General features: G+C 38.3%; 1 protein-coding gene across 7 annotated transcripts in view; it reads left to right on the top strand.

The window, feature by feature from the left end:
- The window catches only part of FAM135A (family with sequence similarity 135 member A), a 77,312-nt gene extending 50,094 nt beyond the window's left edge, over positions 1-27,218 (top strand). For all 7 annotated transcript variants that reach the window (XM_086461488.1, XM_086461485.1, XM_086461490.1 and 4 more), the window contains 7 exons: positions 1,472-1,632; positions 3,968-4,059; positions 6,079-6,176; positions 11,763-11,914; positions 14,221-14,331; positions 26,120-26,233; positions 26,966-27,218. In XM_086461488.1, coding sequence (XP_086317614.1) covers positions 1,472-1,632; positions 3,968-4,059; positions 6,079-6,176; positions 11,763-11,914; positions 14,221-14,331; positions 26,120-26,233; positions 26,966-27,171 — 934 coding nt within the window. In that variant the 3' untranslated portion in view covers positions 27,172-27,218. The remainder of the gene's footprint in view (positions 1-1,471; positions 1,633-3,967; positions 4,060-6,078; positions 6,177-11,762; positions 11,915-14,220; positions 14,332-26,119; positions 26,234-26,965) is intronic.
- Positions 27,219-27,577: the final 359 nt, after the last annotated feature.

The raw sequence follows: 27,577 nt of genomic DNA, 5'->3' as shown, positions 1-27,577 counted from the left end.
GGACTTAGCACCACTGATCACAACCCTCTGAGCTCTGTCCTTCAGCCAGTTGTCAGTCCACCTTGCTGTCCGTTCATCTATCCCACACTTACATGTGTGTCCCTTAATGTATTGTATTGGAAGTAAAACATTGCCAGGAGAAAGAGGAAAGCTTAGGAGAGACGTAGAACCAAGGAGAATACTAAGCAGGCAGAAGAAACAAAACACCAGGTAGTTTGTGCTAAGCAGCTAAGAACAGGAGGAAGGATTGAGCAGTGGTGGAGGAAAACAACTTAGAAGTGGACAAAAAAAGTAGCTTCTGAAATACTAAGGAATGGATAGTGGCATGGGATGGGACGGATGAAAAGCAGAGACTATTTAGGGTGCTCTGTAATAGTACACGAAAGAGGGAACTTGGATTAAAATCAAGGACTTGGCCTTGGGGAAAGCAGTCTCCCGGAGTGTGGGATAACAGATTCCAGGGGGCACGATCTGCTCAGTAGAGAACCAACCTTGGTACGTTCAGTTCAGAAAACATGCCTTGAGAACAAACTAAGTAACTTCTGCTGCAGAGTGATAAGACCAGCTGCCTGCAGTGGTTTCTGTTTAGGCTGACTTCATTGAGGCTTGCTCTTGCCAGTTGGTGAGGAATGAGCTGAAGATAAAGGTGGGAAAACAGAGAACAAAAAGTAGAATGAGAGGAAAACAGTGAGCCGGCAGAAGACGTGATACAGCGTGAGGCTGTGAGGGATGATGCAGAAAAGACAGATTAAGGAGGGAAAGAACATAAGGAAGCATGAAGCTTGAACTGCTGCAGGGAAACCGGTATGCAATTAATTAGTTAGGAAGGTCATACACTAAAAAACTACGGGAAGGGGCAGAAAGGGAGGAATGCAAGGAACTCATAGCATGTGGGAAGCTCAGCTATTAGAAACCGTATAACGTATGCCTTCATATAATATGTAAAAGATCTGGCTTCTTCTGAAGCAAGTATCAGTTATTCTGCCTACCAGAGGGACTTTCTGGTGAGCAACGACAGCACTGGCTCCAGCTCTCTGCTGACGTAGGAAATAGGTTTTAAGTTTGGCAAGAATTATCAAAAGTCAGTGTAAATCTTTACCTTGACTTCTGATTGGTTATAATTCCTGTAATTATGTTGTTGCATTTAAACAAAGTTGTTGCTTGCTCAAGACCAGAACTAACCCGGAATCTTCAGTGGTTTCAGAAATTCTTCAGAGTTCACAGAGGTGTTTGCAGGACGGATGAGAGTAGAGCTTGGGATATGGAAAAGGGGCTCTAGGAAGGTGCAATAAAAAATATTTTGAGGAACTGGCTTGTTTTGTGAAGACAGTAATTTGATAAATATATTTTCCTCCGTATCAATTACATAGAAGACAAAGTAAAAAGGCAGTAGAAAACTGTATCCTAGGAGACCCTGCATTTGTCTGGCAATAGTAAATGTTGTTTTATCATAAATATGGTTTTGTTCCAGTTTCCTACAGGCTAAAGAAGAATTGAAGCAACTTAAACTTCCTGGATTTATGTATAGTGATGTTTTCAAACTGGCTTCTTCAATACCTTATTTCAGTATGGAAGAGGATGACTGTTCAGAAGAAGGAATACATCTTATAGTCTGCGTCCATGGCCTAGATGGTATGCTGGGAAATGTGATACTGAATGAGATGGCAGTTCAGGTTTAGCTTTTGTCGTTTGGACTCTGAATTGAATGCTTCTGAAATAGGTTCACTGGAGGGAAATGGGAATCTGACATTGTACTGCTACATTTGACAATGTGTTCCACGGGATTGTTTAAATTAAGAATTTCATGTATGTTGTGGTTTAACCCCAGCTAGCAACTAAGGCCCACACATCCGCTCGCTCATTTCCACACAGTGGAATGGGGGAGAGAATCAGCAGGGTAAAAGTGAGAAAACTCGTGGTTGAGAAAGGCAGTTTAATAGGCAAAGCAAAAGCTACGCGCTCAAGCAAAGCAAAGAGAGGAATTCATTCACCACTTCCCATCGGCAGGCTGGTGTTCAGCCATCTCCAGGAAAGCAGGGCTCCATCACATATAGCGGTGACTTGGGAGGGCAAATGCCGTCACTCTAAACATCCCCCTGCCTCCTCCTTCTTCCTCCACCTTTAGATGCTGAGTATGATGCCATATGGTGTGGAATATCCCTTTGGTCGGTTTGGGTCAGCTGTCCCAGCTCTGTCACCTCCCAATCTCTCGTGCTGCACCCCAAACCTACTCACTGGTGGGGTGGTGTGAGAAGCAGAAAAGGCCTTGACTCTGTGTGAGCACTGCTTGCTGAGCAGCAAGGAAGTCATCTCTGCATTAGCAACACTGTTTTCAGCACAAATCCAAAACAGCCTCGTTCAAACTACTATGAAGAAAATTAACTCTATCCCTGCCAAAACCAGCACAGTGTAACATTTGTCTTTAGTAAAATTCATGCACATAAACCCGTTTTATGCCGTAGTTCACATTAGATACATCTCCCAGGTTTTTATGTCCTATAGGTATTTGTCTGTATCATGGTAATAGAGTGGAGTTATTAACAGAACAGTTTTTTTAGAATTTGTGATTTTACGTTGTCAAGGAAAATAAAATATGTTTATCTTGTTGGGAAGAAAATAGTATATGTAAAATGCAGTCAAGTGTTCATAAGGTTTTAAAAGGTTAGATTACTGAATCGCGGAATGGTTGAGGTTGGAAGGAATCTTCAGAGATTGCCTAGTCCAACTCACCTGCTCAGAGCAGGGTCACCTGCAGTAGGTTGCCCAGGACCCAGCCCAGTTGGGTTTGTCATTATTTCCGAGGACAGAGATGCTACTGTATAGAAATGAGAAAATCTCTTGTAAATCGAAAGGATTGGAAAGTTTGAATATCTTGCATATTTTCACCTGCTTTTAGTTCAAAGCACATGTGCGTTGTAAGAAATAATATCCCCTCTACTTAAGCTACTCGTAGCTTTCTGCCATCAACATTTTTGTCTTTTTTTTTGGAGAAGCTTCTTAAATTAACAATATAAGGAAACACAACAAGGCAGTAGGATAGAATATTGGACTGGACTGACACTGCACAGCTGCCTTGTTCATTTTTCAAATTCCTAAGTTAAAAAAAAAAAAAAAAAGTTAAAATAATAGAATAGCTTTTCTTTCTTCCTCTGGGCAGAAAGCAGCCTTTGATAAGTGCTTTTAAAACAGAACTCAGAAGTTTTCCTTCTTACTAGTGTAGATGTTCAAGTGCTACTGCGTGCCTAGAATCGATGCAAAAGTTAACTTGGCCAAAAAAACTGTTACTAAAAAAGGTCTTTGAAGCCTTAGAAAAAGCCGTATAGTTAAAATTTTCTTATGAAATGGGCAGTTCATACAAGTTCTTCCCTATTAATAACAGATTTAATTAAAAATCTTGTTCTCTAATTGAGGCAGAAAGGGTACTCTTTCTTCAAAAGCATACGTGATTATTGGTGTAGAGAAATCTTCAGGATGCTAGTTAAACTAGTGTTTGTTGTCTTGGCTACCAGTCTAAATGTATCTTTATCTCCTGACAGTCCGCTCTGCCTTTTTATTCTGTGAAAATGTTTACAATTTACCCTTATTCCTTGCTCCTTCATTGAATTCTTTAAGCAAGCTCTGAGTTCTTTAATTGACTTTTATCAAAATTAATTAGGTTTCCAAGAATGTAGTGTTCACAGTGGTATATATCTGTCAGATGCGAAGACAAAATCGAACATGACTTCCTAATTCCTTGCTTTATTTAAAACTATGTCTGCATTGAATGTCATTTTTATAGACCATTTTGTCACTGCATTTGGCATTGGATTTTATCTTCCCGAGTTTTACTGAACTTTAATGAGGGCTGAGAATATCATTAGCTATATTTAAATGTAAAGTTGTGCTGCAGGTTCATTTCAGTATTGTAAGTGCTTTTATTGCACGTTAACGTCACAGTATCTAACTCTTGATTGTTTTTCCTTTTAAGGTAACAGCGCAGATTTAAGATTAGTGAAGACTTACATTGAGCTAGGGCTGCCTGGAGGGAGAGTAGATTTTCTTATGTCCGAAAGGAATCAGGTATTTGCCAACAAAAAAAGGATTTTTGTAAAGCAATAAACTGTGTATGTCTTCAGACATGTTTATTTAATGGCACTATCGTTTACCACATTCTGTATATTTTTATTGTATTCTCATGGAATCCATGATTTGATTTGTAGCTTGCATTAAAGTAATTACAAAATCTAGTATGACGTTGAAGGTAAATATATAAGGGGTTCGTTGGTTGCTGCCATTTTGTTGTGTGTACTAATGTCTCCTAAGTTCTCAGCATAATCAGTTAGGATTGTAAGTAAAATACCCTCAGTATTGATGGTAAGAGTGAGAACTGGTGTGGCAAGAAAGGAGATGTGTTATTTCACAGGATCTGAGAAATACAAAATACCTGTCTCGTGTTCTTTTGTCAGTGCACTGTGAGATCCGCATCATGACGCTGAACCAGTCTTGTGTTTAATAAGTTTTATTATTTTCAGATGAAGTAAACTTGACAAAGCACAGAAAACCATTTTTTACTTTTGTGTGTCTGTGTGTTACATATTTTATTAGACATACTTCAGGGATGAATTAGAGCAAAGAGTCTCTTCAGTGGCTCAAACAAAAAAGGTTCATTTGGTGCAGTAGCGTTTTTCTGGTGATAGCTGCTGGGATGCTTTGCGAAACAGGCTGGACAGGCACCAAGCCATGCTTTCTCTTCTCTAGCCCTATGGTGTGTAGCAGTCAGCAGTTCTGACTTGGAAAGTCCACTGAGACCGTTGAGCCTAATCACTACTGACGGACTTTTCTCCTTGGATCTCGGCTGAATCTTTTTGAGTGTCTTTACTTCCAGTTTCCATAGAATGCAGCCGAGATTAATTCCATGGTTCATATACATTACTAATTAGGTTGCAAAAAGGAAATTTAAACAAAACCCCCTACAGCTTGTTTTGGGAAAAAAATAGCCAATAATCATTCCCCATTTTCTGACTCAGTCAATTAAGTATTTTGTAAACAAATACGGTTTCTCCCTCAGGAGGCAACTGAAGAGACTTAGTCCATTCTGTGTTTCTCAGGATGACGCGTGAAACAGTTTCTGGTCATCCATGATATCCTTCCCTGCCCACTTTCAAACATCTCATCATTTAAAATGGAATGATCAGAACTAGACAGGGCATTTAAGATGCTTGTGCACTATGGACTTAGAAAATGCTATATTGATATTTTCTGTTCTTTCTTTGCTTTCCTGATATAGGGGATTATAGAGAATGCAGATGTGTAGATTATTGCTTGCATGTATGTTTAGGGCTGGTTTTCCCCTATGTTACATTGTTTTGCGTTTCTTGCATTTTATCACTCGGGCATGCAATACTATAAGATTCTTCTGAAATTCTGTTCGGTTCAATATTTGACTATTCTGGATATTTGATTTTGTCTACAAACTCTGACATTTCAGCTCCTTCTTCCCTTTCCCAGATCATTCACATCAGTATGTTGAACGATACAGATTTTAGCACAGATCCTTTGGAACTTGTATTGAAAAGTTTTAGGCAGCCTTTGCTTACTGTTTTTATATTTCTTACTGCTAATCATTGTAGAGAATCAGATATGAACTGGGAATAAGGCTTTAAGGACTTGTTTTATTTTGAATAAACAGTGCTAATGTAGACTCTTTTCTGCTATTGCGGCAATTGTCTCATTTCTATTTCATGGGCAGTGTGATTTAGTTCTGAATATGTGGTTTGGTCTTCTGTTTCACTACAGATAAGATTATGAATAGGGCAAGGCTTAGAAGTAAGGCTGGCTGTGTAACGTTCAGATTTGTTTTGGTGTATTAGAAGAAAGTAGTCTTGCAGCAAAATGTGTATCACTTTATTCTGTGTTACAAGAAAAAAAACCTTGAAAAATTATAATAACTAGCTGTAGAGTTTGTACTCAAAGTTAATATGGATGGGTTTTTGTGTGCTGTTGATCAAAACACTGGGGAATAAGAATTCAGACTGAATGCAGAATGTGTATTGCTGCATTAGAAAATAGTTATTATTTTTTATTTCTTTTATTTTACAGAATGATACCTTTGCTGATTTTGATTCCATGACAGATCGCCTTTTAGATGAAATTATACAGTATATACAAATTTATAATCTAACCCTTTCAAAAATCAGGTAATATCTGTTCTATACTATTTATAGAAATAAACTTAAAACTAGAGCCCTTTGTTGTTCTGAACTGTGATGCTCAGGAGCAAGCCAAAAGAGAGATGGGAAGGAGAAATTCAAGGAGGGGGAGGAGTAGGGGAAAGAAGGACAAAGGTGAGAGAGGGAATTCCCAGCAGAAAGAAGACTGAACAGTGTTGTAAGCTCACCTAGTCCTGTTGGTGGTTTTAGGGCAGAGTTAAGCATTACGTTTAAGGAGTTACTGTCCTGTGCTTCCTCAGATCCCACATGGTAGGGTTCTGTAGAAAAACAGATCATATTTTGAGAAAACCAAAGGAAACTATAATAGCACTATGTCAAGACAAAGTTAGCTTTCTTCTGATTTTTACAGTCTCTTCACCAAGTATGACATAGCAGACTGTCTCTCTTGTCATTCCTACAGGAAAATTCCATCTTATCCGTGACGCTGAAGGACAGGTGCATGAAAAAAATATTTCATCATTTTGATGTTCTCTGATCGTTTCCTCTGCTAAAAAGCATGTTTTACATCTTAACAGAAGGCTCACCACATCTATGCATTCCTGTTTCCTTTTTCAGTTACTTCCAGGGACTACCTGTTCCATTTATTTTCTGAAAGTAGGGTAAACCATTTGGGCAGACGACCTTACTAACTCAGCTGTGTTGCTGGAATTAGCTCATCAATAGATAAAAGGAGGAAATTCAAGCCTGACTTCATCCATTTGTTTAGGCTTCCTCAAATTGTACATCTGGAAGGTTTTTTGACTTGCTAGTCACATGCATCTCCTACAAGTTTCTGCATACTCATGTGTTTGGTAGGCCTTATTCAACTAGAGAAAACATCTAACAGGTGTAGACACAATCTCACTTCTTAAACAAATTCTTTCTGTTTTGAGATAGGCAAGATTTGACATGGTTAATTGTGTCTAAATTGATGATTTTAAAAAGGAAAAACAAAAAGCACTGTGTGGTCGTATTTGTGTTACGCAGAATGCATGTTAGCAGCCTTGATGTGGGAGAGTTCTGTAACCCACCAGCACACGCTGGTATCTTCTCTACCATGCTCTGAAGGCTATAATGAGCAAACCCACCCAGCTACCTTCTCATTGTTCATACCTGAGAATTGAATTCTCGTTTGCTTCTCTCATAAGGCTTTCAATTTGTAAATATTTTTTCACTTTTATTCGTTACTTGTCACTTGAAAGAAAATAGAAATTATCGGTTTTCTTTTAGTTTCCTTTTCGAAGTGTGTACTTGTCTTTGGCCTTGCCGAATCAGAAGTCTCCCTCTCTCAACTTTAGCTTTTCTCATGAGCAAGTTGAACATATGAAGTCCTGCAGCTGTTTCCTGGTAGCTACATGAGAGAGCTTTCAGGAAGAGATGTGCTTATGTACAAGTCCTTGAAGGGATGACCCAGAAAGCCCAGGAAAGTACTTTTGAGAAATCCTCCGTTCAAATAGCCGATGGGTTCCTACCTCATTTTGGCTGTCACACTGTAAAGAAAGCAGACTTTCTGCTAGTTAGCCATGCTCTCCTGAACAATGCTAGTTTTTCCTCATAAAATCTCCCTGTCTACTAAAGGAAGTGTTCTCTGTACAAGCGCTGCTCAGTCACGCTGCTCAATAGCTGAGTCAAATTAGAAATCAGTCTCCAGATTTTGTATGGCAAAAGAGCAGACAGCATTGTGTGTCAAAAATACCTGTTCAGTCCCTCTTTACACTCAAAGTCTTTTTACAGGCAAAAGGGAACACACTTCATAAGCAGAGCTAAGAATTTAATGTTAATCCAATTAGTGTTTCAATAATCTCATTAAAAAATGCAGGAAAAAAAGACTATTGGTCTAGGTACAGTACTACTAAAATTCATAGTTCATATTAATGCAGAAAAGTCCCATTACTAATATGGCTGAAGTTGTTACACAGGAACTTTCTAGTACCTTTTCTCAGGCAGTAGGGTCCCCTCCCAGCAGCTGTCTGAGTCCCAAGATTGGTGCTTTCTGTCTTCCATAAGCAGTGAGACATCAGCATGCTGGGGCTTCAGCGTAAGGAGAATGATGTTCGCGGTGGGGATTTCTGCCTCTTTGGCCTTGGGTCCGCCTGGATTTATTTTCATTCTTTCACATTTTCAGTCTGTCCACACACTCTTTCTTTTGTTTCCCATTTACTCATTTTTTTTTCCGTTCACTGTTATCCCTAGCACTGTCTTTTTTTCCTGACTTGTAAGATTGTGCTTCTGCAGTGACCATTATTAATAGACCATTGGGGACCTCTGGCATATGATGCCTGCATCTGTACCCTTCCACACCACACTTTATTCTAGTGGTACACAGTTCAAGCCCCACAGAGTAACTTATTAATAGAAACTATAGTGAAACTAAAGCAACTTTAGGCCTGACTTGTTACTTCACTGCCAGACGATTGTTGTCACAGCTAAAACAAACTAAAATCGGCTCAGGTGAAGGCAAGTCAAGAGAAGTTCTGAGATTCTGCACTGCCGGGTCAATGCAAAGCCTCGTGCCTTCACGTAATGGCAAAATCCTATTTATTATGCTACATTCTTGTACTGAGGTAAGAAGAGACACTCCCCGTACCGTCAGAACCCAGAGCCGTACTATAGTGTCAGCTTCAGTGAACCAACATTTTTGGTACTGCCAAAGCTGATACCAGTTATTGCACCAGTACGCTACCCGACACGTGCATTGATCTCCTCTGAACAAAGTCTTTGTGCTTACTGCAAGTGCGTAGCAAGCATGAACTGGGAGCTTTATTCAAACCAATGCAATTTGTCTGACAAAAAAACTGTTTGATAAAGAATCACAGAATGCTTTAGGTTGAGGGGACCTCTAGAGGTCATCTGGACCAGTTACTCACTGATACCAGTGCCACCTTCAAAGTTAATACAGCTTTGAAGCAAGTCAAATTGCTCAGTCATACCTGCTCAAGTTTTGAGTGTCAGTGAGGATGGAAACCTTTCCAGGTCATCGCGTAGCTAGGAGATAAAACACATGCTGTTACAGTGTTGTTTCAGAAACTCTTTCCCTCATGTCAGGTCTTACATAAATTTCTGATGACCTGTTTTAGGCTTTAACCTCAATTGGATTATTCAGCTTGTCATCCTCTTCCTGAGGTAAAATTGGCTCACAAAAAAAAGAAAGCCATTTTTGATGCTATGCATATATTAAAACATCTGTTCATTGTTTCAACACCTTTTTGATTATGGCTTTTGATGGAATTTTTTTTCTTCCATGAAGTTTTATAGTTGGACAGGACCTTTTGTTTGTTAGCACAGAAAAATGAGGTTTTACTGTGTCTTAATTTTCCAGTATGATCTGAATTGGTAGGCTTGTGCCAGAAAGCGCATATAAATACTGCAGTATAATTCTGTTACTTCAGTGTGTTAATGATATCTTATATTCAGAAGATGGGAGTATTGCCACCTGCTGTTCAGAAATACATGGGATTTGCAGAGCATCCCACAGTTGCAGGTATCTGAAAAAATGAGTAGGATGGGTTATGTTTTTATCTTAGGCTTTCAAAACCCTTTTTGAAGGGTTTTCCTTTTCCTCCCCTTTTTAGCTTGAGCAAATCCTTAAACCTTTCTTTATTAGAAAATAATACTAAAGGCTTATGTGTTCACCTAAACATCTGAATTTGAACACAAAATATTATTGTAACTGTTGTTATTTTTCAAAGTCTTTCCAAGTTAAGAACAAGGGTTTAATCTTGGAGGTACATTCACATAGCTAATTGTGAGCACCTTTTTTTTTCCTCAAATGGATCTTGCATGTTGCTGGAGTTTTGGTTCACATATGCTCATATTCTTGGGGATGATAGGCTTCATTGATGGATCACTGTTTTTTTCCAGTGATTAAGTTGTCCTTTGTTGTAGTACAATATAAGAGGTTCTCATCTCTTTATGACATTCAGCAAATACTGGATGAACTGTCAGAGAACTGTCAAGAGAATATCTCTGCTAGTGTTCAGATCTTCTTTAGAAAATAATCTCTTTTACTCAAGAGCAATTATCATGCAGATCATCTTCAGGATAAACTCACTCAATTTCTGTGGACAATTTATTGTTCCTAAAAAATGTACAGTTTTGTTTTTCTTGTGTGGACTTTTATGATGTACTCTGAGAGAAGGGTTGTACATTTTAGTGTTTGAGACAGTCAGCTCAGTATTTTGTTTTGCAAATGCACTGCTGTCGTGCTGACAGCGCAGAGGATACATACATTTCATTTCTAAATTAGTTAGGCAAGCATAGCAAGCTGTGGCAAAGAATTTCTGATATTGCAGCAATTTTGAAAATCTAGTAGTAAAAGTGAACAGGAAGAGTATACATATATGCTTGAACTGTGTATTGGTAAGGAGCAAATAGCTTGTTCTGTCATAGAAATGTATAATTATTTCAAAGTTTAGGAGTTCAGGGGTGGCCCTGCCATTCTATAATCTGATGTTTGTTGGTTGGGTTTTTTTATTATTATTGCTGGTAGCTTTGTTTTAGCTGGTTTTGTTGATGAATGTAGTGATACAGAACAAATGGGAAGGATGTTCTTATAGGTATAATATTGTGGCACATATATGATCCGGCCACAATAGTTCTACTATATGTTTTTGGATGGTTATCTGTTGTCTCTGTGTCCCGAGATTACATTTGTAAAACGGGAAGGCACATTTTCCTTCTGATTTTGTGAGTTCTGTCTCTACCATATCCTCTTTAAGCCAGTGCCTAGGATGGTGTGGTCCTTACCTCAGCAGGGATCTATAAGCATAACTACATAGTAACTAGAATTGCTTTATTTTGTGGTGTCCCTATTAAAGAAATGCTTTATACAGGCTTGTGGATATGGCAGTAAGCACCTCAGATTAAGTAGTAATTATTCTTCATTACATGAAGCTAAAGAGTCCTGCCCATCTTTCCCCTAACTTGCTTAACTAGGGAAACAACTAAACGTAATATTCTCCTGGCAGACAGATACTCCTCAGTTGCCTCGCTCAGGCTGATAATCCTTGGTCAACTGGTCCAACTGCTAAGCAGATTTGAGATGTTGCTTCTATTTTAAAACGATCAGATTCAGTTAGGTAATGGTGTTCTCCTTACGGGAGTACTTTGGGAATCCTTCTCCGCTAGGCTGTTTCAGTAACTCTCACACATTTATCATACTGAATGCCATCACGTGCCAAAGTAGTGATGTGTTCAGTCTTGCACAGCTCATAAAGTATTTTCTGAATACTTGGTGCTAAGGGACGTACACCCAGAAATAATCTTGGGTTTGGGTGGGAGATGCTGGTGGAAGGATAGTTTGGTTTTGGTAGCTTTTCAAAAACAATGTACAAAATAATTCTCCTGGAGGAGCTTGGAACATGTTTATAGTGAGTTTGTGCAGCTTGGGAGATAAGGACAAGCAATGTTTTCTGTGTGCCCTAAAATACAGGCTTCTGAATGGAAACTTGTCATTAATTTTTTTCCTATATTCTTTCAGCATTTTATTACACCAGTTTTATTTTTGTCTGTTTTAAAAAAAAAAAAAAAATTGCAATCAAATTCTGTGTTATACTGTTTTTTCTTTTTAAACAGCTTTATTGGACACTCACTGGGTAATTTAATAATCCGTTCAGTGCTCACAAGACCTCGATTTAAATATTACCTCAACAAACTTCATACCTTCCTGTCCCTGTCTGGACCACATCTTGGTACCCTCTACAACAGCAGTGCTCTTGTTAATACAGGTAAAGTAGTATTTTCAGTAGTATGAGTTTAGGGGACATTTTATCTTTGAAATGCATGTAGCAGTTTCATCTGGGGTGCACATTTCTGCATTACTTTGAGATGAGAAAGTGCATATTTCACTGTCAGAAGAAGAGAGAAGGGTTATAAAAATAAAAGTATCAATAGAAGGTTGTGCAAGAGAGGGTTGACTTAAGTGCTTTCCAGTATGTTTTAAATTCTCTATTACACCAGAAATGAACTCCAGTTTCATGTGTTGAGCTCAATTTATTATAAACTGAATTTTAATATTCTTAAGCTGCGAAACAAGTAGATAAATGCATTAAATTAATTCTGAACTACTAGTAGTGTCTCTTCTCGCTCAGAAATGTCTTACAGCCTTACATCCTGCAGCGTGTTTCTGCAGATGTGTTTGTACCTTATGAATATCTGTTTTTCTAAAGATTAAATGTAGCTCTAGGAGAACTTGTAGAAACTGATGGCTTTTGAAATGTTAGAAAATACTTCCAGGTAGCATCAAATTTTTAGATGAAAACTTGTTTCTGAGATTACCACCTACCTTGGAGAGCCCAAACCCAAAATGAGTAACATTTTCACTGAACAGAAACATGGTTGTTCAACTCAATGAATAACTTTGTTTAGTGACAGTTAGTTTATTGATTGCTTTCAAACAAAAATGTGGAGGAATAAAATTAACTCAACATGTATTCGTAGAATTGTAGAACAGTTTGGGCTGGAAGGGACCTTTGAAGGCCATGCAGTCCAACCCCACTGCAGTGAGCAGGGACACCTTTAGCTGGGTCAGGCTGCTCAGAGCCCCGTCCAACCTGACCTGGAATGTTCCCAGGGATGGGGCTTCTGCCACCTCTCTGGGAACCCTGGGCCAGTGTTTGACCACCCTTATTGTGAAAAATTTCTTCCTCATATCTAGTCTAAATCTGCCCTCTTTTGGTTTAAAGCCATTACACCTTGTTCTATCGCAGCAGGTCCTGCTAAAAAGATTGCCCCCATCTTTCTTGTAGGCCCCCTTGAAGTAATGAGAGGCCACGGTAAGGTCTCCCTGGAGACCATAGGAGTTGAGCTTAAGAGAAGTGGACAGGAATTGGTGGCTAACTGGAGTTACTGTTGGAATATGTAGAAGCAGGGGGAATGTGAGAGCTCTTTGAATTTGGTTGAAACTGTACCATTTATAGCCCTTAATACACTACCAGTGAGATTTGCTTCAAGATTCAGACATCTGCATTATAATTCATTATGAGCACCTACTGGGCATTTAATCTACTCTATCTGTGGACAGTGTCTTTCAAGTATTTTAATCTGTAACTTGAATCTCACTCAAATCACCCAAAAGTGTTAGCATTACTTTGCTTTTAGAATTGCAGTTTTCCAGGATACAAAGAGGCAGGGCTGTTTGCTTGTTTGTATAATCACCAGCAAATGCCTTTCAGTTAACTTAAGGTTAAAGCTGTCAAAGTATAATCCAGAGTGTTTTCACTGAAAAAAATAAAGATTTCTGGAATATTTAATCTCTTTCACAGTTGAAGACTGTACAAAATGTCCCTTTCATATGATAGTCTTGCTCTACATTTCAGACTCTCTAAGATTTTGGAAAATATCAAGATAATAATGACTATATGTATCCATTAATAACTGCCAATAAATTGCTATTTAAAGGACAACTTATTTTTTTGAGAGTTGAATCAACACATAAGACATTCTTGAGGCTATAAGGGCTTGGTTGCCTACTTTTGTTTTGCTTGGCGAGGGAAGTAAGATTTTCTGAAAAGCCAGTTAGCCAGCTGGCTCATTGACTAATAAAGAGGGTACAGCGTCACAGAAAATGTAGCAAGGTATTCCTCTGAAAAAATTCTGCTTCTTTTTTTCGAGTTATATTTAATGAATTTGGTAGTTCTATGAAGTTATTTTTAGAAGTCTGAGAGGTAATGCTTGTTTTTTAGTGCTACATATTTGAAAATCTAAATGTTCTAATATTCTGAAAATTATTAAAATAGAGTTTATATGTTACCTTATGGCTAACATAGTCATGTATTTTCACTTTTTACAAGTACGGTTATTTTTTGTAGACAGGCATGTACATTAGTGGAAATAACAGCCTTTGCACTTTATTATAGACAGGAAAGAATAATGAACAAAAATTCAAAATATTTCTAGGCTTGACAATGCTGATATGAAAAACAAAATTAGCATCTGAGAGGCTAAATATATGGACTTTACATATTATGCTTACGTTTAATTATTTTTCATATTTTATTGTGGCTCTATACTCATGTTGTACCTAACAATGCAGGACTGTGGTTTATGCAGAAATGGAAGAAGTCTGGTTCTTTATTGCAATTGACATGTCGAGACCATTCGGATCCACGACAAACGTTCTTATACAAACTTAGTAAAAAAGCAGGTAAGCTCTGTTAATGCTTATTATCTGTTAAAGGCCACTATGTAAATGTGAATAGGAAACCTAAAAAAAAAATTGTTTCAAACAAGCTCCTGTTTCAGTTTATTTGAGAGTTTACTTTGGCTTTAGTACTGTATTCTTCAAGTAAAGTAAACGGTAAACCATTTTTGTTGCAGAGGTGGACCATTACTTCCTAACTAACGAGCAGAAGTTCTGAGTGCAGCCATTATGCTTCTGTATTTTTATATATATGTGTGTGTGTGTGTGTATATATATATTCACTTCCTCCTGAGTGACTGAAGCTAGTGATTTCAGTATGATGAGTCAAGTACATATACATTCATTTAGGATTACCTCTTTCTGTATCTGTCTTTCTTATCTAGTCTATAAATGTAAAATTCTGCTTTAAATTTTTCGCTAACTAGTCTTTTATTACCCCATTAAGGTGGTCTGGGAAAACAAAAACTCATTTTGATAAAGGAATGAGAAGTTATACTGAGCATGATAGCTAAAAAACAGATTAGAATATTCATACGATAACATTCATACAATTTTCTCTGGTTTAAATATTCTTATTTCAGCTGTTGGCTGAGACCCAGTTTTGCCAGCGCATAACATACCGGTTAGGGGGTAGTTTCCATTAAGCATTATAAAGTTACTGAGGATTCATCTGAAGGTATTTCTAAATGTATGTCAGCCAAGCAGTTGTGGAGCCAGAGATGCTCGTGGTATTTTGTGAAAAATCCGGGCGCGTTTCTGTATATGTAATATTTGTAGGTTGTCACAGATGAAATTTTGTTGAGAGCAAAGCAATACAAAAGTATGGGCAGGAAAAGACTGACATCTAGCTCTCGAGATGTTTATAAAATGCATGGGACTTGAAAGAAGCAGAAAATAGTAAGGCGCAAGAAGAAAAATCATGGATAAGATATAACTGTTGATCAAAACCTGATTTTAGAAAATCTTGGGATTTTTTTCCCCTTCTGTTCAAAATCTGCTGTCACAAAGTGGTTTTGTTGGTGATAAGGTAATATTTAAGGCTGAACTGGTATTTAAAGGTGAACTGCGAAGTTAAAAATTATTGGAACAACTGGACCACCGTCAGCTAAAGTGCTCTCAATCTAGCTTTGCAGTCTTTTGAAAATTCATATTTGATCCTAAAGAGAAGTTGGGAGCTTCTGAGAAGTTACATAGTGGATGCTGGGTAAGACTGTGGGACCTGTATTACAGAGATAATAAGATAAATTAATCAGTTGACTTTAAAGAATTGGGAATTCCTTGGTTTTATTTGTGTCTAGCTCAACGTGACCGGAGACACTGTTCAAATTTGAGTAGTGTTGTCTGTTCTAGAAATACAACATACTTTCTTATGGCAGACCTCTCTCTATATGACAGGCTTTTTGAAAGACTTGATAGCATTATCTTTAGAGTCATGACGTGTGCTTCAGACTTAGTTCCCATAAACTGTAGAAGGAGCCTGAAAGCCTTAGGGCTCAGTTTCCTCTTTCTACCTTCTTACTGAAGAAATGGAAAAAGCTGTATCTTGGGCCACAGCCTCATACACCGTCTTGTTTCCAGGTTCTTCAATGAGCTTTGTGTGAGGGAGAAGGAAAGTTTGGGGGAGGAGGAGAGAGAGAGGTGAAAGTTTGGTGGTTTTATTTGAGGAGAAAAGCAAGCAAGGTTTGTGCTTCCCTAAAAGAGAAGGAAGAATGTTTTTCCTTTGAGGGGGGAGTTAATATACCGTATGTACACCGTAGGTGTTGGTGTCTTTAACTCTTGCTATCTGTACAAGGCATGCTTCTGTCCTGCCATCTCTTCGTTCGTTCAGTGGGCATAGAGTATGGGCTGTGCTCATCTCTCAGACGCCAGATGAGAAGAGTTTGGGATTCCCCTAACGGTACAGTTTTCTGTTTTCAGGTTTTCGATCCAGAGAATTTGCATACTGTTCTCTGTAAGGGATTCTAAACATAGGTGTTTCCAGAAATCACTTTACCCCAGGCTACATGCAGGAGGTTGACAACATTGTTGAGAAGTATAGCCCTGATGTTGCAACTTCCGTTGATTTTTGTAATCCTGTAGGTTAGAAGGAGTCTAAGATGCAGAAACATCTGTTGCTGCTTAATGTGGTGTCTTCTTCAGATGTTGGCTTTGCAGCTGGGAAGATCGCTAAGGTAGCAAAATTTGCTGCTGTTTCAACTCTTCTGAGGTCTAGTTGATTTCCAGATCATCCCTAAAACTCGCTATGGATCTAGCAGGTGATGTTTTGAGGGTCTGTGTCTCAGCTGCATTGTTGTCTGGTGGTTTGTGGCGCTAGTTCTTAGATTTGCCAGAGAACATGCCTGTTAAACACTTCATCTTGTTGCTTAACCCCAAAATGGATGAAGTTCCTGCTTTCTGTAGATCGTTGTAGGTGGAAGTACAGTGGAGCATCTCGTCTTCCGCACTTTAGAAGAAGCTCCAGTAAGTACTGATGCTGAGCGCCATTCAGAAATGAGATTTTTGGTCAGTAGTCTTGTTCTCTGTTCAGAATCCTGGAGCAGTACCAGTTATCTTTTTTTATTAACACCAGAAATTTTGCAGTCATGATCACATTTCTGGTAACTCCTTTTCAGTGCTGCTTCTATCACAACAACACGTCTAGGAGGATCTATGACAAACATTTTTACCAGTCTTGCTTTTTCCTTGAAGTTTGGGGCCAAGTTGGGCTTCATGGCTGGACATCACCTCAGGCTCTTAGATCTCATAGTCAGAAGCAGCACCAGTAAGCTTCTCTGCCACTCCCAAAATTTTTTGAGTCCTTCTCTTCCCAGAGATCTCTCTTAAAAGAATCTGTTCTGGAAGGAGTTTCAATGCCTTGACGCTGAGGGCTTACAAAATACTCTTATCAGGAGAAGCAGGTTTTGTGTGTGACACTGCAAAAAGAAGAATTTTCAGTCTTCTGAGCCTGTGCAAATTTCTCACCTAACAGTAGTTTAAGACTTCCAAAGAACCTTTGCAACTGAAAAATGAAACCAAAAAATTATATCAAGAATAAATCCCTCCCATCTATATCATGCAACTCTTCCTTTGTACAGTATAAGTCAGTCTGTCATTGCTTGCTGAAAGAACAATTACCCAGAACCTGCTCTTTTCAGTTTCTTTAAGTTCTCTACCTCCGTTTTCCTTTACTGTAAAAATCTTCTGATAGGATTTCTTTTAAAGCAGATGTTAAGAAACAAACAGGTTTTCCTAACAGTTAACAGTTGTTACAGTGCTGCTCTTTGTGTGCTGTAGTTAATCCTTTGATACGAGTGAATGATAATTATCCAGTTCTGAGATAAAAGCTGAAATAGTGACGTGAACATGGTTTGTACTCAAGCAGTAGATGCTTTTTATCATTAGCTGTGATCTGGATATTGTTTGTTTGTTTGTTTTAAAAATAGCCGGTACCAGCTAGAGTTTGTTTTTTGCCAGAAAACTTGTTGTAAATTAGTTAACGAGTTGTGTTGTATCTGGTAAATACAACTATATGCTGGGATAGTGATTCATCTGGATGGCAAAACTTGCATTACAAAGTTGTTGCTGTTGTCATTAATGTTGTTAGTATCGTTAAATTAACAGGGAGTGCGTTCACTGCAACATAGGCATCTCTGATTTAGAATGTGTTCAGTGGCTTGTTTCAGGAGTATAGAGGTTTGTTTGCAGATTTTCCTCAGATCTGGTGCTGGAGATACAGTCAGCTCTCATTTAGCAAGTGAACTCCTGAACATTTCAGTGCCGTTTTCAATTAATTTGTCAAGGCAGAATGACAGATAATTTATTGTAACAATTCTCTTTATCTGTTTCTGGTGTATAAATAGGAATTGATTCTTAAAATTGTAAGTGCCTTTTGAAATTATTGATAAATTACAGCAAATCACAAGTGATGATGATGGTTAACTGTCTGCATTTCCAAGTCTCTGTTTTTCTACAGCATTGTTACGTACTTTGTCTGTCAACTAGTATTGCTTTTGTGCACTTAACGGGGTGTTACAATTGTAGAATATTTTTAAAAGTCAAGTACAAGTCTTTTATTGTCCTGCTATCAAGTTTGTTAAAGCAGAAAGAGGGACCTTGAAAAGTTAACTTGTTAAAGCAACCTTAAAAATCCCACTTATATATTGTCTTCAAGTTTAAAAATTAGGAAAACAAAATAATTTTTCAGGCCGTGTAATAGGTTACCCTGTGAAAGTAAATCTTTTATTTCAGAGAATAACAGCAGTAGTGGAAAGAAATTGAGACTTAAATATTTGCCATTTCTGATTGGATTGTTGTTTAAAAAAAAAAAAAACTGGGTGTTTTCTGGACTTGACCGTTCCAAATTCTAGTAAGTCAGAGCTATTTTCTGTCTTACAATTATTGTCATTGCTAATTGCTGATAAGGAGCAAAACCTGACCTTATTTGTTTATAAGGAGCAAAAGATAATAGGATTGTTTATTCAAAATGAAGACAGTTAAAGTTTATGCTGTTTCTTGAATTTTAAATTACTTTAAGCACTGGTCACTCTTATGTTGGAAGTTGAGGTATTTATACTGTGTTTAGCCCAATGGAAAGTTTAGTTTTCTGGTGCTGCTTCTTCATAATCTTTAGAATTATGTTCTTTTACAATAATCTCCTTGAAATCTGCTTGTTGTGTCTTCAGCAGCTGCAATCTGTCTGGTAATTTCTGGGGGTCTTGGAAATGATTGTTAATTTCATACCGTGACAAGAAATTACACCAGGTTGCCAGCTGTGGGACATGTGTTCAATACAAATACTGTTGTAGTTGCACGGGTGAAAGAATACATTAAAATGTCTGTGTTATGTGTAAATAGTGTTTCATGTAGTGTTATGGATTCAACAAAAAATAAGAGCTTAATGTTTTCAAATTTACTTGATAAGAAGAAGGTTTTTAGACAGAAAAACAAAAACCTCCATTTTTTAATTGATTGGCTTTTAGACATTAGTATGGTCTAGCCACTTAGTGGAAATGAGTACTTTTTGTAACTGAACAGTTGACATTTGCCATAAAACTTACAAAATGTTAATCATGCAGACTTGTCCTTAAAGGGATAACAGGGAATGAGTTAAGTATTATTTGAAAGCACTGCATTGTGCAGCACAGCACCATGGAGGGATTCAGTGACAAGTTCTGGAATTTGCACGGCTCCTGATTTATGTTTCCACTTAATCTGTTGGTTATGCTTAAATATTTTCTACAAGCAATAACTGCACCTTCTACATAAAATGCAGAAATCAGCTAGCTCATGAAATGCCAACTGATTTTTTGGCACATCACCAAAATAATAATAACAATAGTAATCAGAAGGTTTTTTTCCTTGTAAGAGATGAAGGAAGGCTATGCATTTGATCAGTGTATTCAAATACGTAATTGATTCCAGTTGGAGCACACTGGAATTTTTGTCTGTGGAAGCGGGAAGGCAGTAGCTCCAGTGAAACTGAAGATGCTTTCAGGTATAACTTGAACACTGTTCCAAGCACTTCTCCCAGCTTCTCTAATTCACTTTGTTTTGTGCAAGATAGACAAGAGCAGTTCTGCTCTTCTTTTTTTTTTATTTCTTTTAAATTGGAATATCTTGGTTCTTACCTTATTTACATTTTATCAGCTAGTTAAATTTTTTGTAAAAATTAACAAATTCCAGGGAGTCCAGGAAAATTAAATTGTAAATTCTTGATTGGTATCCATTGCTACCCAGTTTCACTGACATGTAGGCTGGTTTTGATGTTCTAATTGTCTAAGAAAAATCGGTGACATGTGACATTTGGCTTTAATTTGGTTTTGTGATGGACTGGAGCTGGGCTGGCCACTAACAAGTGGCAGATGCTCGCTGTTAACCCCTCTCCCCTCCAGAAGGGGAAGGCAGAGAGAACAAGGGAGAGAGACTGACAGCTTGGAAAAGAAAACTAAAACAGCTTTAATGAAACAGTAACAATAAAAAAAAAATAATGATACTAGTAAGAAAATTATAAAATATATACAAAAATACTCAAAACCAATACTGAATCCAACCACCCACACCGCTCCCCCCACCCTGATGACGATACGATACGTCACCACCACACTGCAGAGCTGGCACTGGGGCAGTCCCAGGCTGGACGCAGCAGCAGACAGGGACAGGATGCAGGAGCTGGACTCAGGCACTGGATTCAGGGATGCACGGATCGGGATCACAGACAGAAGAACAGACAGACTCCTCCTCAGATGTCAGCCATCAAAGAAGAGAGATTGTGATCCCTCAGCTTTATACTGAATATGACGTCCGTGGGATGGAATTGGTCAGTATATTGGTCAGTCTGGGTCACCTGTCCGGCTCGCTCCTCCCTGCAGGTGCGACCTTTTACGTCGTTACAACCCCTTTCGCTTACAGCACCCCAACATGGGGTACAGGATTTAGCAGTGACCTTGGTTGCTAGAGGAGCAAGTGTAAGTCAGAGCCTCTCTGCACACCACTCCTTGGTATTAACTATAAACGCCAAGCACTATCACTACTAGAGGCAGACATTGTCTGGAAAAACATGCTGTTGATTTCAGAAAGTGCAGTTACTTAGAAGAGGCTTAACTGAAAAGTAAAATCGCTGAACAGATTTAGTTCTGGTTTAGCTCAAACCAGGGCAGGTTTCAGACGAGACTTTTGTGTGTAAATACCTTGTTTGGAATGCCAGTACACTGGTCAGTACAAGTATTAAAACCGGAGTCCAGTTCCATCAGTTGCTCTTTGCCTGCAGAAACTTGAGCTTGTCAGTCACCTGAAAAAATGTTAACTGAAGACTCTGGAGGTAGATCCCAATTTGATATAAATTGTGATTGATCATTTGCAATTAAGGACCTGGTAACTAGACTGACTCTAAAACTTTGGATAGATCTTGTTCTCCTATAATGAATAATGTCGTGTGTCAGAAGCATGGCTTGCTGAGCCTGGCTTCCATAAAGCAAACCTCAAAATGCTGTTTTCTGTCCCAGTAATGAATTGTTCGCTCACTGGCAGCAGTGCTTCCTGCAACAAACTTTGGACCTGCAAGTTTTTCTGCCTCAGCTTTAGTTCTGAACCATAAGTTCCCTTTCTCAGCTGTAGAGTATGCCCGCGTTAGCACCCAGGAATGCATTCAGAAGCAAATCTCTTCATGATCCCTGTTTACTTCAGAAAGCAATGAATTAGCTTTAGCAGCCAGTGCACGTTGCATCCAACAAACCAGCTGGTCCAAAGTAAACTGTCCTGAAATTGGGCATTAGGAGGGGTTTGCTCTACAGTTCTGTTCGTCTTGTGCCCCAGAGTTCACCAATGTGACTGTATAGCCGTAATCTCTTCCAGGATGTTTTTGCACTTGCAGAGGTAGGCTTAGAGTCATATGTCTTAGTATTTCCACAGGTCTTGGTTAGCAGAATTCTGATGTGCTTGTTTATTGCCTTATCTCCCTGCTTTAAAAATGTGCATTTTCCTTATCTCTGGAAGGAGGAAAAGAAGTTTGTTCTGGTTTTCGGTTACATCCATGTTAACACAGATCAGCAGTGAATAGTCATGGTTGACACATTTTCTTCTTTTGAGGCGTCTGTTATGTACAGGATGTCAGCCTAGCTCACTTGGTGCTACTTGGCTTTGTGGAGGGAAAAAGCATTTCATCTCTTGACCTGAGGAACTGCCTCAAGTTGTCATGAGGATGAGACTAGAATTGAAATAGCATCCCTATTGACAACACGGCATGGAGAGTAACCTAATCATTTCTGCTCAGAGGGAGGACCTCCCAGTGCGCAGTAGCTCTGTTGCAACAATGTTGGAAGAAGCTGGTAGGTTCTATAGCATCTGGAGCCAAGTTCTTTCAAGTCAAATCTTCGAGGCAGAGTTTGAGCTGACACGAAACTCTTGAGTTGATGTAACTCTGGCTCCCTAATCAGTCTTCTTTTGGGGCTGCAGCTGAAAGTCTGAGCTTCCTTGCATCCATAACTGTGGCATCTTAATCTGAGACCTCAGTTGGCTCAGGATCTGAATGCTTGAATTTTGGGGGCACAATTCTAGCTTTGTGTGTGATGTGTTAACTTCACAAAGCAGTGTGGAAGACCAGCTGCAGGAGATGACTACCTTCCAGGGCATAATTTTGAAGTCCTTATTCCCAGACTGCAGTTTTGGCAAAGCTTCCAGATTCCTATTTCCAAACAAGTGTGTAAATGGACAGAATTGTAGAAAACGTTGGGAGTATTGTACCTTGACAAAACCGAGGTGTTGCCTTCAAGTCAAAGCAACCAGGTATGACCCTGAGCTACCTGATCTAACATCAACGTTGGCCTTGCTTTGAGCAGGTGGGTAGGATCAGATGACCTCCAAAGGTCCCTTCCAACAGAAATGACTCTGTTCTAGGATTCTGTGATCAATATGTTCCTAAGGAAAATGGCAGCTTACTTAATGGAATCAGGTTGTTGTACTTTTGTTTTCTTATTTTTTTCTTTTTTTTTAAGCTTATCATAAGTAATTTTGATTTGATTATGCTCAAGAACTCTGTGGTATCCACAGTGAATATTACCCATTGCAAATACTTGAAGCCTCGTTTTGAATTAAAGGACAGTGGTATGGAATTTTGTCATGCTTTTTGTTACACAAGTCTTGGAGAGTATCAGCAGCCTGTTGTTCCAGTGGTTCCATCTCCCATTCCCTACTTGGATGTTGGCTGTAGCTAGAGAGCAGACTTAACATCTGATTCTGGTACCTGAGCATATATAAAAAATGATTCCTCTGTGATTTCAGTTAGTTGTGGATTATCATGTCTCTATACCTGCTGTTCCAGACAGATTCCTCCACTTGACATATTATTGGGAAAAATTGTCCATGAATTTATAGGTATCATTACTTCAATAATGACTAATTCACTGACGGAGAATGGTACATTGGTTAAATGATGGAAATTGTGTTCTCTGCGTATGCTTAAATTCACTTGGACTGAGGTTGAAGTTCCATTAGGTGATAAGGATCATCATAAAAATTTGCAAAGCCCATTAAAGGTTCATACTACAGGAAGGAACATTCTGTTACATGGGACAAAGCTTGTTATTTCAGCAGTGATCTTTCACTTGGACTGTTCTTTTCCAAGCTATCTCAAATCTTGCTGAAAAATTCAGTCAATACTTTCTAATTAATGACAACCTCAGTGCTTTTTATAGTACTCTGCAAAAATGTGTGATCTATTCAGTAGATGATGGGATGTGATGAGTTCAAATGTATTTTGTTCTGATAGAATTAGGTTTTAATCTTCCAGTGTTTTTGCCTAACTACAGCAATCTGGAAATGTTGGCCTAATTAGATTTTGGGGTTGGTTTCTTAATTCAGCAGCTGAAAATTTTGCTGCACAAGAAAAAATGGTACATTAATTGCTTAGAATAAGTTATGGGATTTTTTTTAATACTTATATGTGCGTGACATTGTATTATGTGTGGTGTGGGAAAATAAAGATGTGGATCATAGGAATTAACTGAGCTGTATTCTTGTTCACAATTTATTCCTGAATTTTTAATTCAATTAAAGGTAGAATATATTTAAAGTCTAGGAAATAAGTGGAAGAACACCATGTAAAGATGACTGGTGGGACCGTTTTTACTGCTACATAAGTGAAAGGTTGTGATAAGTTGCTTCTTCGTCCACAAATACACTTAATTTAGGTACAGTTTAGCACTGCACTCTTCCGTGTTAGAGATCATTCTGTGCCTATGTCCTGAGTGGTCCCATAGCCTGTCTGGAGAGCAGAGGGGGATGCTGTTGAACACTGTGCAATTCCTTCTCGTTGACAAACGGTGTGAGTTATCTCATGTTTTAGAAATCCAAGGGGTTTAGGGGTTTAGGCCCTGTACATTTACATACTCCACTTTGACTCCTCTCTTTCCCATCCATATAGTCATGTGCCATCTACAGATAGCGCATGAACCATGTCAGAATAAACAACTTCAAGATATAAGACTGGGACTTTTTTCTTCAAAACAGGCACAAAGAGCCGTCCAAGAAAAAACACCCAAGAATAATTAAACAATAAAACTCATGCTTCTGAAATGCCCTAGATGCCTTCTTTGCTCCTACTGAAAGTTCCCTCAAACACTTTTTTGTAATGAAAGATTCCAGATACTTGACATGCCCAAAATAAAGGGAAGTCCAAGACATTATTTTTATGAACCAGAACATAAGGCATAAAAATGAGTTACTGTGACCAAAAGAGGATGCCTAATTTATTTGACTGTAACGTCCTAAGCGTGTTTTGGGGGTTATTTTTTTGTTTGTATTATATTGCAATTGAGGATGAAGAGAGTCTATTTAAATGTTGGTTTTTGTAGACTGATGTTCCTCTAAAGATTCCCCAAGATACCTCTTCCTTCTTGAAGTTGATTAAAAGATCTAGGCAGTCCGCTTCTTTGTACCTTTTACATGGGGAGATTTCTCTAGAGACAGCACATATCAAAAAAACTTAATACAAGATAGATAGGCTCCCAAGGAATTTACAAAGCTATTACAGATTAGCCTGCAGAAAATTCCTATCCTTGATTTATTCCAACTGCATTCTTTTCAACTCAGTACAAGGTTTTGGAACTGGCATCTGCATCTTCGTGTAAGATTTGCTGCAGTCATTTTTCATCAGATGTTAAATAAAAGACTCCAGTGATTTAGCTGATCTTTGGAGACAGTGTTGTTTTTCAGTGGGCACAGGCAAAACAAACCAAACAAACAAAAACCCAAACATTTTCTATTTGAAGAGGGCTGGAACTAGGATCTGGTTTGGATGCATCTTTCTGTATGTTTTTATAGAAATACAGAAATATTATTTATTTCAATTTTCTGTGGAATCTGGGAGGATACATTTACTTTTTCATATGCTAAAGTTGTTCAGCATTGTTTCTGTAACTGACTTGGTTTGGAGATGTAGTCTTCATGACATGGAGTGTACAAAACACTGGAAATTAGGAAAATTAGGAAAAATTACCTCTGAAAAAAAGGAAAGATTTTTCACTTTGGGCTCCATTGACAGCTTTAGAAACAGATATGTTTTAATGCTTAGTATATATTCAGTCTGAACTAAACAGGGAAACTCGAATCCAGAACTTCATCCTGGCAGTATAACTTCTGAAAAGCAGATAGCTAATTTATTTTTCCTGCACAATCAGATCTCCCTTTTTAATGAAAGAAAAGTTTGGTTTGTGCAGGTTGACACAGAAAATGTTTGCCACAGATTCCAAGAAGCACCTTTGAAGAATGGCTTTATTTGCAGTATTTCTGTGTTGGGTGCACCCTGCACATGTGTTTGACCTGGCCGGACCTTACAGTCGGCCAAAACTGACAGTGCCTGATAGAGGCACCTCCAGTCGGTGGGCTACGCGGTGTACGTGGTGATGCTGGGCCTTAGTCCTGATGCAGCTACACTATTGACTGAAACGTCAGTGAAGACAAGGCACCATCCATCTTCAGGTTTCTTTAAGCAATGCAGAGGCTTTACTCCCTTCTGTCAGCCAGGAACTGACCACTTTATTCCTAAGCAGCAAGGCGAAAGTTTGAACCATGCTCTGTTTAAAATGGGAAAAAGCACAACTGGGTCACGCCTGTGTGTATTAAAATGCGTACAGAGGAAAAGCCGGTAGCCAACATCTCGATATTCTGTAGCTCTACCTATTGTAATTGATATTTCTGCCTTTTTGTGCAAGATCTTGTAATAAATTGGTGCCAAATGTCAGTTGTAAAATGTTTAATTATTCTGTAGTAAATGTCAAGGGGTTTGTTTTAACAGATACCTTTTCGTCGTTTCCTGTAGGTCTCCATTACTTCAAAAACATCGTGTTAGTAGGATCTCTGCAGGATCGTTATGTTCCTTATCACTCCGCTCGCATTGAGATGTGTAAGACGGCATTAAAGGATAAACAGTCAGGTAATAAATATCCTGCAAAATAAACAGACCACTTGGGTTAAACCTCATCGGGCTCAGATTCGTCCCATTTAATTTTGCCTGCATAACTGAGGCACCTCTGTTATGTGTTTAGACATTCTGGGCTGACTTTGTAATGAGAAAATCTATGCGGGAGCTGAATTGCTTTCTAGATGTGTCCAGTTGTATTATACGCAGAAGGAGATGAGACTGAATAAATCTCTCGCTTACAGACTTTGCTGAAAGTTGGGTGGAATGAACACAGCCTCTGATGTTTTACTCCATGAATAGGGAGGACAAACAGCTTTGATTTTTGAGGACATTAAGTTGTAGCGTCAAGCATGTGGGCTGTGCTTAGTTGAGGCTTAGTATTAGCACGGAAAGAAAAGGTAGTTTTCCTTTTTTCGGTGATGGTTGTTGTATTTGCTGTTGAGACATCCTAGCACAACTGCATTCTAGCATTATGTATTGACCAGTAAATACCTTTAGTGTAATAAATACTGATGAGCACATTCTCACTGTAAATGTACAAATACTAAAAAGCATAGCTTAAAATTGTATTTCCAACATTTCTGGGGAAAGTAAACTTCCTGTATGTTCTGTCTTAACAGAACAACAGCATAACACGTATCATGACCTCTGTTACTCTGGAATGTGTTCATTTGGAGTTCATGGTCAAAGAACTGTACTCGTTTCTGGTGATTCACACAGTACAACTTTTCTTTTCCTCTACAGGACCAATTTATGCTGAAATGATCCAGAACCTGCTTCTGCCAGTTCTTCAAAATAAGGAATGTAATTTGGTTCGTTATAATGTAATTAATGCATTACCCAACACAGCAGATTCTCTCATAGGGAGAGCTGCACACATCGCTGTTCTTGATTCAGAAATATTTTTGGAAAAATTCTTTCTTGTTGCTGCCCTAAAATATTTTCAGTAGGAAAAAGCATTATAAGAGACTTGGTTATTACCTCATTAACAGATGAATCAAATATTGTGTGGTATTAAAGTATAGCTGCAGCTGTATTTTAAGAGATATTTATACTTTTTATATGGAAGATAATTTATATCATCCACACTTAGGGCTTTTTAACATCAACTTTACTTTCTAGGTAATGTGGCTGTGCAATATTTTTTTATTTTGTTCTTTTTACTTTTCTATTATTTTTTCTTAATTTTGGGTACCTAATTATTTGGCGATTAAAGCACAGTGTGTACTTTCGGTTGGTTTATTATTGGCTCTTAGACTACAAAAGTCAATGTTACTTGGCTACATTTTACAAGAGGCTCTAGATGCCAAAATAAATTGAATTTTAAAATTCTAGTGAGGTCTTACGCATTCAGTT

Source organism: Leptosomus discolor, chromosome 2 (assembly GCF_034619465.1).
Source record: "Leptosomus discolor isolate bLepDis1 chromosome 2, bLepDis1.hap2, whole genome shotgun sequence".
NCBI classification, from domain to species: domain Eukaryota; kingdom Metazoa; phylum Chordata; class Aves; order Leptosomiformes; family Leptosomidae; genus Leptosomus; species Leptosomus discolor.
This window is presented reverse-complemented; position numbering and strand designations above follow the sequence as displayed.